The following is an 18796-nucleotide window of genomic DNA, read 5'->3' on the forward strand; positions in this document are numbered from 1 at the left end:
AAAATTGTTGCCGCGTTTCTTGGGTTAGGTGTTAGACTAGGGTTAGGAGCTAGGGTTTGGGCTTAAATAAGGGTTTTAAACTTGTTTTATGGTTCCAAAATATAACTATGGTAGGTCTCGGGTTATAATTAGGCTTAGGGTTAGAAACTGGGGTTCGGCCTCCATATTCAGGTTCTAAATTGCATGTCGGTCTCCAAAATGGGTTCAGCCACGGTTACGGTTTGAAATGGGGTTGAGGCTAGGGTTACAGCTACAGTTAAGGATTGAGTCAGAAGAATGGGTTTGGGGTGCAAGTTAGGGTTTTAAAACATATTTTAAGGTTCCGAAATAAGATTCGGGCCAGAGACTAAGGTTTAGGCTTTTGTTTTTAGTGGTTGACAGCGTCTATTTAACCGTACTTCCAATAACTTGGTAGTAACCTAGTAACAACATTTTTTTTTTTTTCTCAGAAATGCCTGGTGCCCTTTGCGCTAATAGGTAACAAAAAAGTAACTTGAAAAAGGTGAGGTGCCCAAGGACCAATTCTGAAATAAGCTCACCAAAACTTGGTCATTGTGATTTTCTAGTAAAATTATTTTTTTATTGGTTGCGGGAGTCTGTTAAACCCCTATTATGAAAAATTATCCTGATGATAACATAGTAAAAATAGTAATAGCATGATACATTGTTATAGAAATTCAATTAAATAAATTCAAGTTCATGGACAAAAAAAGTATTCAATATTGATAATTATCTTAAGCAATTCATTAAAAGAGTAGAATAATAGACAAATTTATACTCTTTGTGCTATCTTCTATTTTTTTTTTTTTACTTGCTTACCTTTCTAGCTAACTTTCAATCTCCTTTTTAGCTATTTAGCAAGCCATCTAGCTAGGTTGCTATTTTTGAAATGCATATCAAACTAGCAACCCGTTGCGCTAATTAGGAACAAAAAGTAACTCTCAGCTTAAAAAAGGTTGGAGACCCCTGAACTACACGATACAGTAACATCCATAGGCCAAATATTACGTAGTGTCCTTTTAATTAAATGTTTTGGACTATTCATTTTTGCAAGTTTGGCTATGAGTGTTTGTTTTGAACAAGGAACCAATTCATTTAAATCTTAATGCAACATGCCACATTCTTTTTATTCCACGTCAAATCTGTAGTTACTGTTGTCAGGTTAACCCCAACACTTGTAATAAAACCTCAATCACAACAACATGTTATCGTATCAACACCTGTTTTCACTCACAAAAACATGTTATCGTATCAACAATATTACTACTATTGAACTAGGCGAGAATGGCACACTAAGCAAGAATGGCACACAGTATGCAACAGTAGAATAACATTTACAGTTTAAATCCATCAACTGTCAGTGATTATATTTTTAATTTATTTCACATAAACCTGTGATCAAAATAGTGTTTTCCTCTCTAGCACTATTGTGTGTCTCATATCATCAAAGCTGACATTCAGCTAAAGGTTGCATAATTGTAATGATTAAACTCAGGTCCATTTCCCTTCACCTTTACACTTGTTTGTGTCAATTCTGCCATTGGCGCAAGGTAGTTCAAGGTTGTTCAATGTGAAAACAGAATGTTGATGGCATAGAGAAGGATGTTTTGATGCAGATGAGTCGCCGTTGAGAGATGTAAAATGCAAATATCATAGAAGAGTTCATTTTTACTTAAAGTGGCTGCTTATAATGAAAAATAAATAATTTGTTACCGCACTTGCCAGACTTAAACCCATCTGGAGGAACAAGAACATAGCAGTGAAAAAAAGATCAGACTCTAGTTACTACTATCTTCCTCTACGCTTGCGGGACATGGATTTTCACTGGAAAAGAAAGTCCAAGCCATGGATTTTCACTGGAAAAGAAAATCCAAGCCATGGATATGCGATGCTACAGGAAACTTCAAGGCATCAGCTACTTAGCCCATGTGACAAACAAAACGGTGTACAACACCATCAGAGGGCACCTTGGACCCTACGAAGAACTGTTGTGAACTGTGCGCAGACGGAAACTTCAGTTGTATGGTCACGTCACAAGATCATCAGGACTGGACAAGATAATTCTCCAAGGGGGCAGGGAGGATGGGAAGTCAGAAAAAGAACTGGGCCGATAACATTAAATTCAATAACATAACATTAAATTAAATAGGAATGAACTAGTGCCAACTTTCCCATGACCCAAAAACAGACCAGGAACCATCAACAGTTGAGAATGCTGTCAACAGTTGCATCCTCATTGGTGAACCACTCTAGCCCCAACCTTATTTTGGAACCCTAAAATCGGTTTATAAACCCTAACTTGCAATCCAAGTCTTTGCTGCTCTATACCTAACTCTAGCTGTAACCATAGCCTTAACACTCTTTCAAACCGTCACTTTAGTTCTTAACCTATTTTGGAAACCTACATTCAGTTTAGAACCCTAATATGAATTCCGAGGTTCCCAACCCTAAACTTACACCTAACTGTAGTTGTTATCCAATTCTATCTTGGAACCATAAAATATTTTTAAGCCTTTATTTTGAAGCCCAAACTATAGCTCCTAACCCTAGCCCAACACCTAACCTAAGAAACATGGCAACAATTTCAGGCATTAACAGCAACTTCACCTAAAAATGTTCAAACCCCATTCTGGTGAGCTATTTTCAGGACCGCGGGCTAGAGGCTAACAAAAACAGAGGGATCCAAGAACTTTTGAGAGAAGTGCCTTGTTAGCAAAAAACTTGGCAGTGCTCCTATTGTGAGAGTGTTCTCCATCTCCTTTCTTACCGTGTACACAAACTCCCTGCCGAATGAAAGCCAACTTTGCATGGCCCCCATCTTACCTTAGATGTGTTTTATTTTTTTGTACTGGCTCAAACCGGAAATGCACCAAATCTCCCAAAAATGTTACTTTGTGGTTATCAATAATAGGTATACCATTTGCATTTTGGATTTTACAGTGCTGACATGGTGAGATTTTTCCATCTTCAAAAAACATGTCAAACGTTGTATTCTAGGTCACTTATAGTAGAGCATTTGGTGCACTGTCGTTTGTCAGTTATTTTTTTTCATGCAAATGTTCTAATAATTTGAATGTGAACGCTACTTTCACTTATTTATAAAATAACAAAGGAATTTAGAGTGTGTGTGTGTGTGTTTATGGATGTGCTGTACACATAAACCGCAGGATGCCTGTCATGAGGTGTCCAGATGGCGCTCAAGTTTAATCCCATAGCCTGAATTTTATACCCCTGTCTCAATACACTTCTGCTGATGCACACACAACTTGTAGCACCCTTTGACTAGAAGTCATTATTTTAACTTGTGTACATTTTTTTGTTGCCATTACCGGCAGATTTTTTTTTTTTTAATTGAAAGTTGCAGATGGGTTTCCCCAAGTAGTTTTGCTGCATCAGGTGCGGAAATGCAAAAGATGGGTGCCAAGCTACTAAAATTGAGCTGTGATATTGATGGTTCCAAGTAATTTATAAAAGCTCATTTTTGTTGGTCCCCAAAAAAATGGGTAAGTCTGCTATCCTACAGCCCACATTTCAAAACATCCTTCTTGTGTTGAACGTCAACAATGTTGCGTTGGCTTAAAAAAATCTTACAGTAGTTTCAGCTCCTTTTGTCGAAACTAGGGTACCTGGGAATAGCTTTGGTCCATTCATCCATTATCTGCACCGCTTATCCTCAGTAGAGTCGCGGGGGTGCTGAAGCCCATCCCAGCTATCTTCGGGCAATGGGCTGGGGACACCCTGAACTGGTTGCCAGCCAGTCGCAGGGAACTAGCTATGGACCATCAAATAAACAACAAAAAACTGTAATGTATTGGTTGTTGAAGTGAAAGAATAAGAAGATGGTAATACACATTCCTTCTTCCTGCAGATCCTTGAAAAATCTTATAAGGCATTTTGTTTATTATTCCAAAAGTGTGGCTTTAATTTGCATTAAAGTGTCTTAAATCCAAATTTCAAGTCTTAAAAATATGAAAACAAAGATTTAGTAATATTTATCAATTGTCCACATCCCGGGAGTGCAGTTTTTTGTTTTGTTTTTCAAGCATGTGTTTTCATGAAGCAACCCTCAAAATTGGTCATGAGTATAGAAGTATGTTTTCCCAAAAAGTTTTACACTGAAACAAAAAGTCCTTTTTCTTGCAACACGATAAAAATGCTTCATGAATGTAGCAGAAGAGATTTTTGGAATTAGTACAGTAGTTATCTTCCAGATTTGTCTGAAGTACTGTGAACATCCTTTTTATTTATTGCCTGTCTAAAACTTTGGAGAGTGTTGTGCTTTTCAGATGTAAAGTTTTCAATTGGACCAAAATGTCATCTAAAAATCTTTAAGATAAACATTTTTTTAAAGTACCTCAAATTCACGTGTTTTTTTTTTTTTTGACTGTTTTAATTGTTGAATTTTTTTTCCGTTGACTGGGTCTTTAATTGGATTTCATAAGGCATTAAACAATACATGATTTTTACTTGCCTCAAGCTGTTCAGTGGGCCATGCAGTGATAGCTGGCTGTTGAGTCAAGAAATAGAATAGAATAGAATAGAATATACCGTATTTTCCGCACTATAAGGCGCACCAGGTTAGAGTGCACCCCGAAAAAATAGTTTTTGGTCCTATTTTTGACATACATAAGACGCACCGGATTATAAGGCGCTACAACGGGAACGTCGACAAAACAGTCAGATAGTTCAGTCAAACTTATTACCCCCTTAACATTCCGAAAGCTTGCAAGGACGCAAATACGTGTCGAGAACATGTGCGGATGCGGTGTCCGTACGATGTCACTCAAATGCATCGTTCCAAATATCATTCTGAAGGTTAAAGTCTTGGGATTCAAGAAATGCCAACCATTCCTTAGTTTCTATTTTCTTTTTTGCTCGCAACTTTACTGTGCATATGACAATAAACACTTGGAATTGAGTTTAATTTAAAAAGTAGACACTCCATTCCATCCATTATCTGCACCGCTTATCACAGAAACGTCGAGTTCAGTCTGAAACAAGATACAGGGATAATAAATAGCCGGAGGAGCTCACCGAGGTCGTTGTGTTCATAATAATGTGCAGCCAATGTCCTCTTATATCAGTGAGTGTAGTAAATCCAGGAGAATAAAATATTTACAAATACAGAATAGTAAAAAATGCTTTCTGTATGCCGTCCACCACGTGCTATACACATTCATCTTTTTCGGCCAATTGCAGGCTTTGTTTTGCCGTTTAAGCCTATGGCAGCCTGTAAATTATAAAAAGGATCCGCCCTTTGACCTCCGAATAACTTTAGCCAATAGTGATCGATTCAACTGATGACTGACACATATGTTTCGGCCAATTGCAGGCTTTGTTTTGCCGTTTAAACCTATGGCAGCCTGTAAATGATAAAAAGGATCCGCCCCTTGACCTCCGAATAAGTTTAGCCAATAGTGATCGATTCAACTGATGATTGACACATTGGTTAGCCAATGAAACACCGGTAAATAATTCCCAGCATACACCGCGGACTACCTGGCGTTCGGAGGAAAATCTAGTCGGCGGCTGCAAGTTAGTTGGAAAACTTTGCGACTTAATGTTGATCCATAAAAAAGGCGCACTGTATTATAAGGCGCATGGTCAGCTTTTGAAAAAAATAAAGGCTTTTAGGTGCGCCTTATAGTGCGGAAAATACGGTACCTTTATTGTCATTGTTACAACATGCGTTGAATATATTGTGACAACGAAATTGGATGTGGCACTCCAGTCCACATTTTACAGTGAGGATAAAGAAAACAAAGAGATAAAGGAACAAAGAAGATGTTTGTACTGTCCTTGATTGCATAGGTTTTGTTTTCCTCTGGGGGGGGGGGGGTGTATGAGGGGGTGAGGGACAGACAGATGGCCAGATCCAACTAGATGTTTGATCTTACTGTACACATGGTCCAGTGTTTTTTTCCCTAATTGCTCAGTCCATGTATTGAATGAGTTTGGGAAGTACAGTCCTTAAGCATGCCAGATTAAAGTTGCCGGCGACAATAAAAGCTCCGTCGGGGTGTGTGAGCTGCTGTTTATTGATAGCAGCGGGCAGGAGATTTAGCGCTATGCTAACAATAGCATCCGGTGGAACGTAAACAGCAACCATATTGACCAGAGTTAGCTCTCTCTGTAGATAGAAGGGTCTACACGATACTGCTAGAAACTCTATATCGAGTGAGCAGTGTGTGTCAATAATTCGGCTGTTATTGTAGCGCATAGTCCCCCACCCCTGTTTTTACCGGATTCTCAGTCTCGTTCGTGCCGGTGAAGCGTGCGTCCTGCTAGTTGGACTGCGGCGTCGGGGAAGCCAAGACTCTGTGATGACAAAAAAACTCCAATTTCGGACGAAGCTGTTTGTGGCGATCCGCAGCTCAAATTCACTCATTTTGTGGACGATGGATCTGGCGTTGGTCAGGAACATGCTTGGAAGCGCTGGTCTGTGTGGTCGCCTTCTTAGCCTAGGCCCGACCGGCAGCCTTTATCTTTTGCTCCGTCGTTGTTGGCAGGCAGATCACCCAGGGAGATCCGGTGGTCTCTGTATATCCCTCGGGATGATTGATTATTGATTATTGCTCCAGCGAAGGTCGGGGGGTCCCGTCCCTGTGCGTTGAGCCGACCAGATGAACCAGGTTTTTCCAATGCTGGCGGTCTTGTGCCAGCTGTTCTGCATCCTCTACAGCAACTCCGTGTTGTTGGAGGTCACCCGCAACGACGTCGAGCCATCGAGTGCGGGGTTTCCCTCGTGGTCGTCTCCAGCCTGCTGCCTTTGGGTCAAACTGGAGAATGGCTCGTGTCGGATGGTCTGGTGGTAGACGAAGGACATGGCCAAACCAGCGGGTGCGGCGTTGTGCGACCAAGGAAGATGCTCGGGGCTGGCATGTGCGGGCTCTGAGCTCTTTATTGGAGACTCGCTGGGGCCACCTGATGTTCTCTTTGGTTCTGAGAGCCCTGCTATCAAAACCGTCGATTCTTGTGCCCAGGGTGTCGTTCAGGGGCCATGTTTCTGAGCCATAAAGCAGGATAGAGCCTTGACGAACGCCGCTGGAGATAGTAAACCAGTCGGAGTCAATGCCGTTGATACGGACACAGCTCTCTGCGTTGCTGTAGAGCAGCTTGAACAGGGCTATGATCTTGGGTGGTGCTCCGAGAGCTTGGAGGATGTTCCACAGTGAAGAGTGGCAGACGGTGTCAAAGGCGGCCTTCAGATCAATGAATCCGATATATAGATGGCGATCTTTACGGAATTCATGGGTCTTCTCTATCAGCAAACGGACGGCAGAGATGTGGTCCGTTGTTGAGCGGTTGGGCATAAAGCCAGCCTGCTGGGGACGGCGGCAGCTTCTGATTGCTGGAAGGGCACGGCTGAGCAAGATCCTGGTAAAGACCTTGCCCGGGATGGAGAGTAAGGTTATACCTCTGTGGTTTCCACAGACAAGCCTGTCACCCTTGCATTTCCAGAAGGGCATGATGACTCCTCTGGTCCAGTCGGTGGGCAGCTGCTCCGATTCCCACACCTGGTTGAATAGGCAGGTTAGCCACTCCACCATGCCATCACCGCCAGCCTTGAGCATCTCGCCGGTAATGGCACAGATGCCGGGGGCTTTCTTGGTGTTCAGCTTCTTCAGAGCAGCTCTCACTTCCTCGGGTGTTACAGGGTCTGTGCAGCAGGCGTCGCTAGGAGGTGCTGTGTTTGCAGCCACTAGGAGGGTGGGATCAGCCGGGATGGTGCTGTGCTGCAAGAGGAGGCTAAAGTGCTCCTTCCAGCGCGCGAGACAGTTGGCTTCTGTCATGATGAGGTTGCCGTCTGAGTCTTTTACCAGGGCTGTCTTTATGTGTGGGCTGCTACGGGCTTGGCGTAGTAGACTGAATATGCGGCTCATGTTGTTGTTGTTGGCCGCGGACTCAAGCTGTTGGGCTTCTGCCTGCCAAAACCTCTCCCTATCTTCAGCAATGTCCACATTGCGCAGGCGGTTCAGTCTCTGATACTCCCTGAGGTCGCCTCGGAGCCGGGCCTCACGCCGCTGGTCTATGATGTTTAGTGTCCTCTCTGATATTCAGGGCTTTCTCGGGGAGGATCGCGGGCGTCCGAGGACATTGTGAGAAGACTGGAGGACACTTTCCTTGAAGGCCGCCCAGTCTGTCAGTTTGTCAGGAGCCAGGGCATCGAGAGTGCGGCGGATGGAGCAACTGAAGTCTCTGGCGATGTTGGGGTCGCTGAGTCGGGAGGAGTCGGGGCGAGGCAGAGTCTTTAGCTTGAGCTGGGCCACCAGCAGACGATGGTCTGTGTTGCCAAGCTGTGCTCCTCTGAACACCCGGCAGTTGGTAACAAACGACTTCCAGCGTCGTGATATCAGGATGTGGTCCAATGCCTTCCTGGTTCTGCCATCTGGGCTGTACCATGTCCAGTGATGGATGCATTTCCGGGGAAACCAGGTGTCAGCAACACAAAGGTTGTTTTGGTGGCAGAGGAGGAGGAGGCGGAGGCGGTTGCCATTGTCGTTTGTTGTGCTGTCAACGAAGGTGGTGCCGACAGGTGAGCCGGGGGACCGATCATTGCTGGATAGAGTGGCGTTGGCATCAGTGAGGATGATGGTGACGTCGTGTGGTGGGGCTTGGTCGACAGCCTGGTAGAGTTGGTCAAAGAACGCGTCCTTCGCATCCTCATCAGCGACATCGGTGGGGGCGTAGGCGACGATCACTGTCATCTTGCCGTGATGGTGGAGGAAGCGAGCAGACAGTAGTCTGTCGCTTATTGGTGTCCAGCTGATGAGGGACCCCCGGAGGGCTTTTGGAATGGCGAGAGCCACACCGTAAAAGCCGGTCCGACTCTCGGGGCCACTCCAGATGTAGCAATGGTTCCCAGCTGTTGTTTCACCATTGCCGTTCCATCGTACTTCACAGAGCCCTGCCAGGGTGATGTTATAGCAACAGAGCTCTCGGGACGGCAGGGTGGCAGCTCCTGGGCGAAGGAGTGTCTGGACATTCCAGGTGGCGACACGGGTCTTACAACGAAGGTTGATCCGTACTCGTTGGTCGGGGGTAGGCTGGGGTCCGTTACCGTGTTGGTCAGTCCGGCTTCTTTCTCTGGTCAGTTTCATAACAAAGGGGGTTTCTCCTGGGTGAGTTGTTAGCCCTCCGCAGGATAGTCGGTTGGTGGGGCTGCCACCTCACAGCGTACCGACACGCTGGGGTCTTTGTTTGTCTGGAACCTACCCCGGAGACCGGCCCGCCATGGGTGACCCTACCAGGAGCATGCTCCCGACGGTATCGCTCTCCTGGGTCACTGGAACACGCAAGCCCCCTCGCCGCATCAAGGCCAGACCCATCCGAGGGGGTGTTGTAGATGTTGTAGTTGTGAAAGGAGTCGAAGGGAAAATATGAAGGATAAAAGAACACTGAAAAACAAAAGACGAACTGGGGCCCCTGAAGCCGCTGCACTCGTGCGCGCCGCCATCTTGGAACTCAGTTTAAATTAATGCATGGCCTGATCTGATTGTGACTGTTGTTAATGTGGCTGTCATCAGATGAGCTAGAGTGGCCATTGTTGACATTTGGAACTGAACTGTATTTATTTGCTCTGCGTTTGTGTATGTTGTTTGCAATGTAACTGCTCTGAACGTGTTTTATTTTCTCACCTTAAATTCCGGATTACAAGCATGTTACATTACTAACACCGCGGCTTAAAATATTTTATTTTTGTGGCATCATTTGGGAAAATGGCAAGCTGCTCTTTTCCACAACGCATGCGCTCTAGAATACCATGGTGATGTCTGGAAACATTTATGACACCCTTTGAGAAAAATTTGTATGTTTTTTCCAACATACACATAGCAGGAGTAAAACGGGAGGTTTGACAGTATGGTACTTTATAATGTTCACATACTTACAATATTTAAAGTTTTTGGCCACAAATCAATTCATCAATTTATATATCCGGATTGAATGGCAGTGGAAGTTATCTATCAAAAACGATCGATAACGAGAGACTTCTTTTTCAATTAATTGTTGAGGAATGATGACAATCAAATTGTATTTGGTCTATCACCGCGATAATCACCAAAGAAAACAGCACAAAAAGACAAGACTGGGTTGCATTCAGGCACTTTTTTTCACAACATTGTTACTATTGCGCTGTCGTCTAGAAAAAAAGGACTCGCATCTCACGAGATGCAGCCCTTTTTTGTGTTTGTCTTTGGCGCAGTAGTAAATATGTTGTCTTTGTACTCGCCATCTTGAATACGTCATGTTATTTGGGATCACATGACCAAACAACATGGGGTACCCCTGAAAATAGCGCAGCTGAAAACTGCTTCAGGTGTTCTGAGGCACGGTGCACACGAGGCTTAAATTGTAAGAAAATTATTTTAATTAATTACTTTTTTGCAGTTTTTATCAGGTGCGCTCTGTAGTCTGGAATTTACAGTACTTTTTTGTCTCACTAGTGAAAGCGCTGTTTTGCGATTGTATCAGACTTTCTTTTGAGAATGCTCCTTAGGGGTCTGACTGTTTTTTGTCCGTTTTTTTTTTTTTCATCTTTATGTGAGTAGAAATAGGCCTGTGTCAAATGATAGTTGCCCTACATATACCAGATAGGCTAATTAGTTTCTGTCTCAAGAAGCTGTTACTTTTACGAAATAAACAAGTTAGCTCAAGGCTCCTTCTTCACATTTTTTATGTGAACTGTAAAGCTCATAGTTGGGGCTTGGGGCATTTGTTGGTTGTTTTTTGTTTTGTGTGGGCTGGCGGGGGCTTTGTTTGTCGGTTAGCTTGGTTTGGTTTGGTTGGCTTGTGAGAATTGGGTGTTGTTGGTTGGTTGGTGTGATTGGGTGGAAGTTTGGATGCTTGTTTGGTCGAGCATTTGGCATTGCATTATTGGGATAGGGGATTGGTTAGATTGAGTTGGCTTGTAGTAATTTAAAATAAAACATGAATCTATGGCTTCACCTTTTACAGCCACTTATTACTCAAATCAGGACATTCATTTTGATTTTATAAACTACCCTATTTAGTTGTGTATTATGCAAATTTTTTCTCAACCTAAAAACAACTCAGAAGTTTGGTTGCGCGTTATACACTAGGTCAGTGTTTTTCAACCTTTTTTGAGCCAGGGCACGTTTTTTACATTGGAAAATATTTGCGGCACACCACTAACCAAAATGTTATAAAATGACACTGAACAGTATGTTTAATTACATTTATAATACCCCCAATTTTTACAGCACAGACACTTGACTATGACATAATATTTGCAGAAAATTATTCATAAATATTTTGTAAAATTTTACATTTTAAAAAGTGACATTGGATAATTTCTCCCGGCACACCTGACTATCTCTCACGGCACACTTGTGTGCCGCGGCACAGTGGTTGACAATTACTGCACTAGGTTTTATAGTAGTATGTTACCATGACCACAATTGCAGAACATTGGATGCAACGGGTCTCAAACCCGCATCGCAGTGATGAGAGCACTAAATTCTAAATACAAGTCCACTAGTGATGTAGATGATACCCGAAAAGGCATTGGATATTATTACATTATTGCACTATTTTTTTCATCGGTATCAGACGAATGTTAGAAAGTAGAGAAAACGGATGGTTGTTCTGAAATATATAAATAAATGCAAAAAAGCACAACGAGGGAAACAACTCTTTGATGTATCTGTTAATGAATCTGACATTAATTGAACAAGTTGTTAATTTTATGTTTGTATTGTGTTCATAATTTACGTTGCCAAACTATTTTAATCACTTACACTGTTCAGTTTGAGCCTAGAGAAAGTGAGACAAATTATTTACTGATTTTTAATTAAAAAAAATGAGGTGCGCATTATACACGAGTATATACAGTAAATCCAATTGTTGCTTTTTTTTTCCTCTGATGTTTTTGTTAGCACACTGTTGGAAAATGTTTATAGTGCGTGACATTCAGATAAGCTGTTTTTAGGCTTTTATGACATGACAAAACTTAATATTTATTACATTTTGAAATCAAGTTTTTGTCCTAAAAAATGATGTCTTGTGTTTGCAGAGAGCAGCGATGAAGTCGTTTGTTTCCAGTCCGAGTGTGCCGATGAAGAAGCTTGTGTGCCTGTGAAAATCGAGTCCTCCAGAGGCAAGCTCTATCTCCCACGCACACCTTGCATACATTTTCTTTCAAGCAATTTTAAATTATTTAAACTATTTAGACTGAGTAGGATTTTTTTTGTAAGATGTTTGAGCTCTGCAGAATATTGTTTATTTGGCTATGCCAGCACCATATTAAGTACCAGCTGACCTATTTTCAACAACCAGCAAACATTTGATAAGTTTGCAATGAAGTTAACACATAATCAAAGCAAGTGTAATTCAACTTGTTTTTTTCCAAGTAGGTCAAATACGTCATGGTCAAAATTACCTGAATTCGTTCCAATATCATACCCATTTATGTAACCTTTTTGCTTTTGTTTCCATTGTTGATTTTCTGTTTGTGGTTGAACATTGTTTGTAGACCTTCTACCCTTTATCAACTCTGTTCGTCTTTTTCTCTTTAAGTACTTTCTACCTCATTGTGATGCTGCTGTCGTAGCTCCTAACAATGCCGAGGTGCCATGCGTCTAATCTGGCGTTGACTTCTGGATTAGAAAAGTGTGACGGGGTTTATAGAAAACAGTCTGGTGGTAGTCTCCATGCCAGCTGGTAATGGTGATGTGGTCGCACTTTCTATACCACATGCTCACACACACACACACACACACACATATATACACAATGTTTCCATTCTCGTTGAGATATTCCGTTTACATAATGCATTTTTTAGCCCCTTACACTAACCATCACAACTGATTGCCAAATCCTAACCCCAACCAAAATCTATTTCAAAGCCAAACTCTTAAACAAAGTCTTAAGCCTAAAAAAAGGGATCTAGACATATTAGGTCCACCATCATTTCCTAATAAGGACTGTTGGTCTCCACAGTTCAACAAAAGCTTTTGTTTGATGCCAGATGGTACACAAACCCCTAATCCCATTGAGAGATATAGGGCATCATAGCACCCGGGTGCGACTGATGTGTGTTTAATGGACTGATGTGTTTCAACGTAACCATACTTAATGTCATCAGCGGGGGACATCTCAGACCTGGTTTGAAAACCATCAATGGACTTAGAATTTTTGCAAAGAGAAGATTGTCATTGCTGGCCTCTGTGTTCACTTAGTAAAGATTAAAATGTATTTGTCATAGTTTGCTGTATATAAAAACAAATATAATATTGACCGCTCAGAACACAGGTGTCAAACAGGCGGCCCGCGGGCCAGATCAGGCCCGCTAAGGGATTGAATCCGGCCCGCGAGACAACACTCAGAGAAGCGCAAGAGAAAAACAAGCTGCAGGTTGAAATATGTCAACTTGATGTTGCCAAAGCCAGGTGCCTCGAACAAAGACACTGTTCTTGTATTTATTTTTCTCTCTCTCTCTTTTCCACCCCTTTTCTCCCACTCTCTCTCTGTCTCTTACACTCTGTGTCTCTCTTTTTCCTTTGTTGCTCTTTGTTTCTTTCTCTCTGTGTCTTTTTAACTTCTTTTGCTCTAACCTTCTTTTTTCCTTTTCTCTCTTTTCTCTTTCTCTCTTCCTACCCTTTGCGCTTTTTACCTTTTCTCTCCTTCTGTCTTTCTATTTTTCTTTGGATTTCTTTCTTCCTCTCCCTTTCTTTTTCCCCTCTCTCACAACTTTTTATCTCTTGTTTTTCACGCTCTCGCCCTCTTTTTCTTTTTGTCCTGCCCTCTCTACTTTTCCCTCCCTCTTTCTCTTATTTCTTTATCTCTATTTTTCTTTCTCTTTAATCTACTAGTCCGGCCCCCGACAGAATCTTTGTTCTATCGTGTGGCCCCACGAGTTAAAATTAGTTTGACACCCCTGGCTTAGAACAAAATAGAATTCACATTAGATTAGAAAAGAATAGAGTAGAACACTTTTATTGTCATTACACAGATTGAATTGATTTTGTGAGTGGAAAGAATTCGGAATGAGCCAAATAGTGGACAACGAAATTGGGCATGACACTCCAGTTTTACACATTCACAGTGAGGTATGAGCCAAGAAGATAAAGGAACAGAGAAGATAAGGTTATAAAACAAGGGGATAAGGCTATAGTTATAATTTACATGGTATTTACACAAGAAATGTCGGCATGTGGGATGTTACATACAGTGTTATCGTGATACCGTTGGTATTGTAAGGGTTGTGCAATTTTGCATTTGGTGCAAACATAGTCATCATAGTGCAGAAAAAAGACATGGTCAGACATTGTGCAAGGTGAGCAGTAAACAGTGCAGTCGACATGTGCAAGAACATAGACATGAGTACCATTATATTCGTATAAGGTAGTGTTGGCAAGAGTTTTCAGTTTTTTGTGCGGTGTCTGTTTTGAGCAGTGAACAAACATAGTGCAGTCAGCATGTACGTGAGTACCATTTTACATTCGTGTGAGGTAGTTTTTTTGCAAGAGTTTTCAGTTTTTTGTGCGGTGTCTGTTTAGGGTGGTATTGGCTGTGGGGAAGAAACTGTCTCTGAGTCTGTTTGTTTTTGCTTTGTGTGACCTGTAGCACTTGCCGGAAGGCAGCAAGTCGAAGAGGTGGTGGCCGGGATGAGAAAAGTCCTCAATGACGTTTTCTGCTCTGCTGAGGTAGCGAGAGCAGGCAATGTCCTCCAGACTGGGCAGAGAGCAACCGACGATTTTCTGGGCTGTTTTGATGATCCTCTGGAGCTTTTTCCTGTCTGCTGCTGTGCACCCAGCATACCACACCGTAATACAGTATGTTAGAATGCTCTCCACTGTGGCTTTGTAAAAGGACACCTGCAGCTGCTGTTTTAGATTATTTTTCCTGAGCAATCTCAGGAAGTGCAGTCGCTGCTGGGCCTTCCCTACCACCGCTCTGGTGTTTGCAGACCAGGAGAGGTCGTCGGAGATGTGCACACCCAGAAATTTGAAGGAGCGGACTCTCTCTACACAGTCTCCTTTTATGATGAGTGGTTCTGGATTCTTGCCATTCCTTCTGAAATCCAGAATCAGCTCTTTTGTTTTTGTGGTGTTCAGTATGAGGTGGTTTTCCGAACACCACGTTGAAAGTGACTCCACCTCATCCCTGTATGCCGCCTCGTTCCCTTCAGAGATGAGGCCGATCAAGGTGTTATCGTCTGCGGACTTAATTATAGTGTTTGTGGTGTGGGTCGGTGAGCAGTCGGAGCTGTAGAGGGTGAAAAGTAGGGGGCTCAGTGCACAACCTTGGGGGGAGCCAGTGTTCAGTGTTAGGGTGGGAGAGACGTGGGTACCGAGTTTCACAGACTGTGGGCGGTTGGAGAGGAAGTCCATTATCCAGTGGCAGATGGAGAGAGAGAGAGTCCTAGGTGTGCAAGTTTCTCCACCAGGATCTCTGGGATAATGGTGTTGAAGGCTGAGCTGAAGTCCAGAAAGAGCATTCTGACGTAGTTCCCCCTGTGGTCCAGGTGTTTCAGCACGGTGTGAAGTGCTGTGTTTATGACGTCGTCAGTGGAGCGGTTTGCCCTGTAGGCAAACTGGTGGGGGTCCAGTGTGAGTGGCAGGGAGTTTTTGATGTGCTGGGACACTAACCTCTCGAAGCACTTCATGACCACGGGCGTAAGAGCGACAGGCCTGTAGTCGTTGAGGCTTTCCACTGCTGACTTTTTGGGGATGGGAATCATGGTGGAGGTTTTTAGGCAAGGTGGGACGGTCGCCTGTGACAGGGACCGGTTGAAGATGGTGGTGAAGACCCCAGCCAGCGGATCGGAACAGTCCCTGAGTACCCTCCCTGGTACTCCATCCGGGCCAGTTGTCTTCCTGGGGTTTATGGTTTTCAGCGCACGCCTAACTTCGTGCTCCTGAAATGTGAGTGAGTTGCTGCTGGTTGTTGGTGGGTGTGATGTGGCTGTTTGTGGCCTTCCAGCTTCAAAGCGAGCGAAGAACTGATTAAGGTCCGCAGCTAGTGAAGCCTCAGCCTCAACAGTTGCCAGGTTGTGGCCTCTGAAGTTGGTGATGTGTTGAAGGCCCTGCCACAACATCCTCGGGTCATTTCCAGCGAAGAGGTGCTCGATCCTCCTTGTGTAGGCTGCTTTTGCTTTCTTGATGCCTCTCTTCAGGTCAGCCCTGGCCACCCCGTGAAGAGCCTTGTCTCCAGACCTGAAGGCGGTTTTGCGGTGTTTAAGGTGGTGCGCACCTCGCTGGACATCCAGGGTTTTTGATTTGGGTAGACCTTGATTTTTTTCATTTACTGTGACTTCATCCGTGCAGTATCGAATGTAGGATAAAACAGTGTCAGTGAATTTCTGGAGGTCATGGTGTTCAAATACCTCCCAGCAAGTTTGATCAAAACAGTCCTGCAGCTTAGAGAGGGCTCCCTCAGGCCACGTTTGTATTGTCCTCGTTAAAGGCTTTGTTTTTCTTCGGATTGGGGTGTATGAGGGGGTGAGGGATAGGCATAGGTGATCGGAATTTACTAGGTGGGGGAGGGGGCAAGCTTTGTATGCGTATTTTGATGTTGCTGTAAACGCGGTCCAAAGTTTTTTCACCCCTTGTTGCACAGTTGCATGTTGAAAGAATTTTGGAAGAACAATCCTTAAACATGCCTTATTAAAGTCGCCAGCGATAATGAAAGCTCCATCGGGGTGTGCAAGCTGTTGTTTGTTGATGGCAGCGAGCAGGAGGTTTAGCGCTGTGCTAGCGTTAGCATCCGGAGGAATGTAAACAGCTATCGCAAGTTAGCTCTCGCGGTATATAGAATGGTCTACACGATACCGCCAGAAACTCTATATCAGGCGAGCAGTGTGTATCAATAATTCTGCTGTCATTGCACCACGCATTATGTACATAAGTGCACAGTCCCCCACCTATTTTTTTGCCGGAGTCTTCGTTGCGGTCGTATCAGTGTAGCGTGCGTCCTGCTAGCTGGACTGCAGCGTCGGGGATCCGCGGGTCAAGCCAAGACTCCGTGATCACAAAAATTGTACCAAATTATTTTGTGTATATATATATATATCTCATCTCATCTCATCTCATTATCCATACCGCTTATCCTCATTAGGGTCGCGGGGGGGCTGGAGCCCATCCCATCCATCTCCGGGCAGTGGGCAGGGGACACCCTGAACTGGTTGCCAGCCAATCATATATATATATATATATATATATATATATATATATAAAACTATTCAGTGCTATAAATAAATGATAAATTGTAATTTTTTGTTGTTGCATTTGAACAAATTTAAACACATTTTCTGTGAAAAACACGCAAAAAATATAAAATTAAGTTAACAAATAGAAAAAGATAAGCAGTCTCCAAGATTGAATGCACTCTGCTTTGTAGCAATCAATATCATTAAAATGAGTCAAAATTTTGCTATTTTTTCTGTTTTTATACGAACAGTACTTTCTTTTTTTTTTTTTTTTTTTTTTTGGTATTGAACTCTATTATTACCCAACACCTGTAAAGCCGTTTCTCTGTAAACAAGTGTGACATAGCCAAGCTGCACACGCATTGTTAAAGCAGAATATGGCAGAATTCATGTCAGTCTATAGCAACCCATTGACACAAAAATATCATAGATAAAAACAGCTTGTAATAACAAAGTATGTTCTAGCAGCAAGATAGCAACTTTATTTTAGTCATCAAAGTCAAAAACAAAATAAACATTCTTTTAATTGGCGCTGGCCTTTTTTTTTTTTTGAAGGCACTGGAAAAATTTGAAAACTGGCCTTGAAAGTGCTTAAAATGTGCTTGAATTTGGCCGTGTAAAATGTGTACGAACTCTGTTAACATAGTGCGTGTTTATCCTTTTGACAAGTGTGTGTGTGGGTGAAAGTCAGAGAAGATGGGAGGAGTCTGTAAGTGAAAGCGACGATCCGTCATTTTGTTGCCGTTGCACTAGAAGTAGGAACTCACTGGATTTAATGCAGTTTTCGATACACACACGCTCACATGAGCTAACCGAGGATACACAGAAGAAGGTAATTTTGTGCTTGCTCAACTAGAATGAGTGAGCCCTGCTATTTTGCGTTTGTTGTTAATGTTTTGTGTGGAGAGAGCACCTGCTTTCAGCTTGCATTGCCAACCAACCTGCCCCAAAATGTTCTACCTTAATTGGATCGGATGTGACAGTGAGTTTTTCTGTTAATATTTTGGTGTGTGTGTGACGTCATGGCATTGCGTTAAAGAGTGTGGCATGCCTGAAATAATGTGGTATTCCTTGCGGTGTGAGTGAGGCCGGACGGCGAGGGGCGAGTTTAAGCATGCATTTAAAGTTGATGTGATGTCTCAATTGGCGGGGAGGGCACTAAAAAGCACAGGTGTGCCTTGAGGAATCTCTCACATTGAATGACACGGCGTTGGGTGTTGAAACCAAGACATTCTGGTCTATCAGGTGACAACTCTCTTGAGAAATGAGTTTTTAGCTTGTACACCAGCAGATTTTCACCAAATGATTAAAACTCTGTTTAGGTTATCATGTAATCAGAAATGTTTGGTGGCATTTCCCTTTTGGTAGGGCCATTGGCACATGAAAATGAAAAAGCCAAAGAGTAAGATTGAGTCCAGTTGGAGACTAAAATCTTGTTAGGGAGGTTACAAACAGTCCAGTCAGGGGCGTTACCAGAGGGGGTGGGGGAGGGCAGTGCCCACCCACAGATGCGCTCTGCCCGCCCAAAGTGGATGTAGGAAAAATTAAACCCCCCAAAAAAAAGGGAAAATAAAAATAAAAAATAAAGTGGACGAAAGAAGTAAAAAGCTAAGAAAAATAGAAAAA

At 43.0% G+C, this 18796-nt stretch overlaps 1 protein-coding gene across 3 annotated transcripts in view; it reads left to right on the forward strand.

The window, feature by feature from the left end:
- fgd4a (FYVE, RhoGEF and PH domain containing 4a) overlaps nt 1-18796 on the forward strand; it is a 96426-nt gene that overhangs the window by 31215 nt on the left and 46415 nt on the right. For 2 of the 3 annotated variants that reach the window (XM_088341044.1, XM_088341043.1), the window contains exon 2: nt 12035-12118. In XM_088341044.1, the coding sequence (XP_088197170.1) occupies nt 12035-12118 (84 nt within the window). Of the gene's footprint in view, nt 1-12034; nt 12119-17952; nt 18003-18796 lie in introns of those variants that run through there. The other variant, XM_088341045.1, reaches the window with a different exon arrangement.

Source organism: Urocampus carinirostris, chromosome 7 (assembly GCF_059441175.1).
Source record: "Urocampus carinirostris isolate Australia breed hairy pipefish chromosome 7, RoL_Ucar_1.0, whole genome shotgun sequence".
Taxonomy (NCBI): Eukaryota; Metazoa; Chordata; class Actinopteri; order Syngnathiformes; family Syngnathidae; genus Urocampus; species Urocampus carinirostris.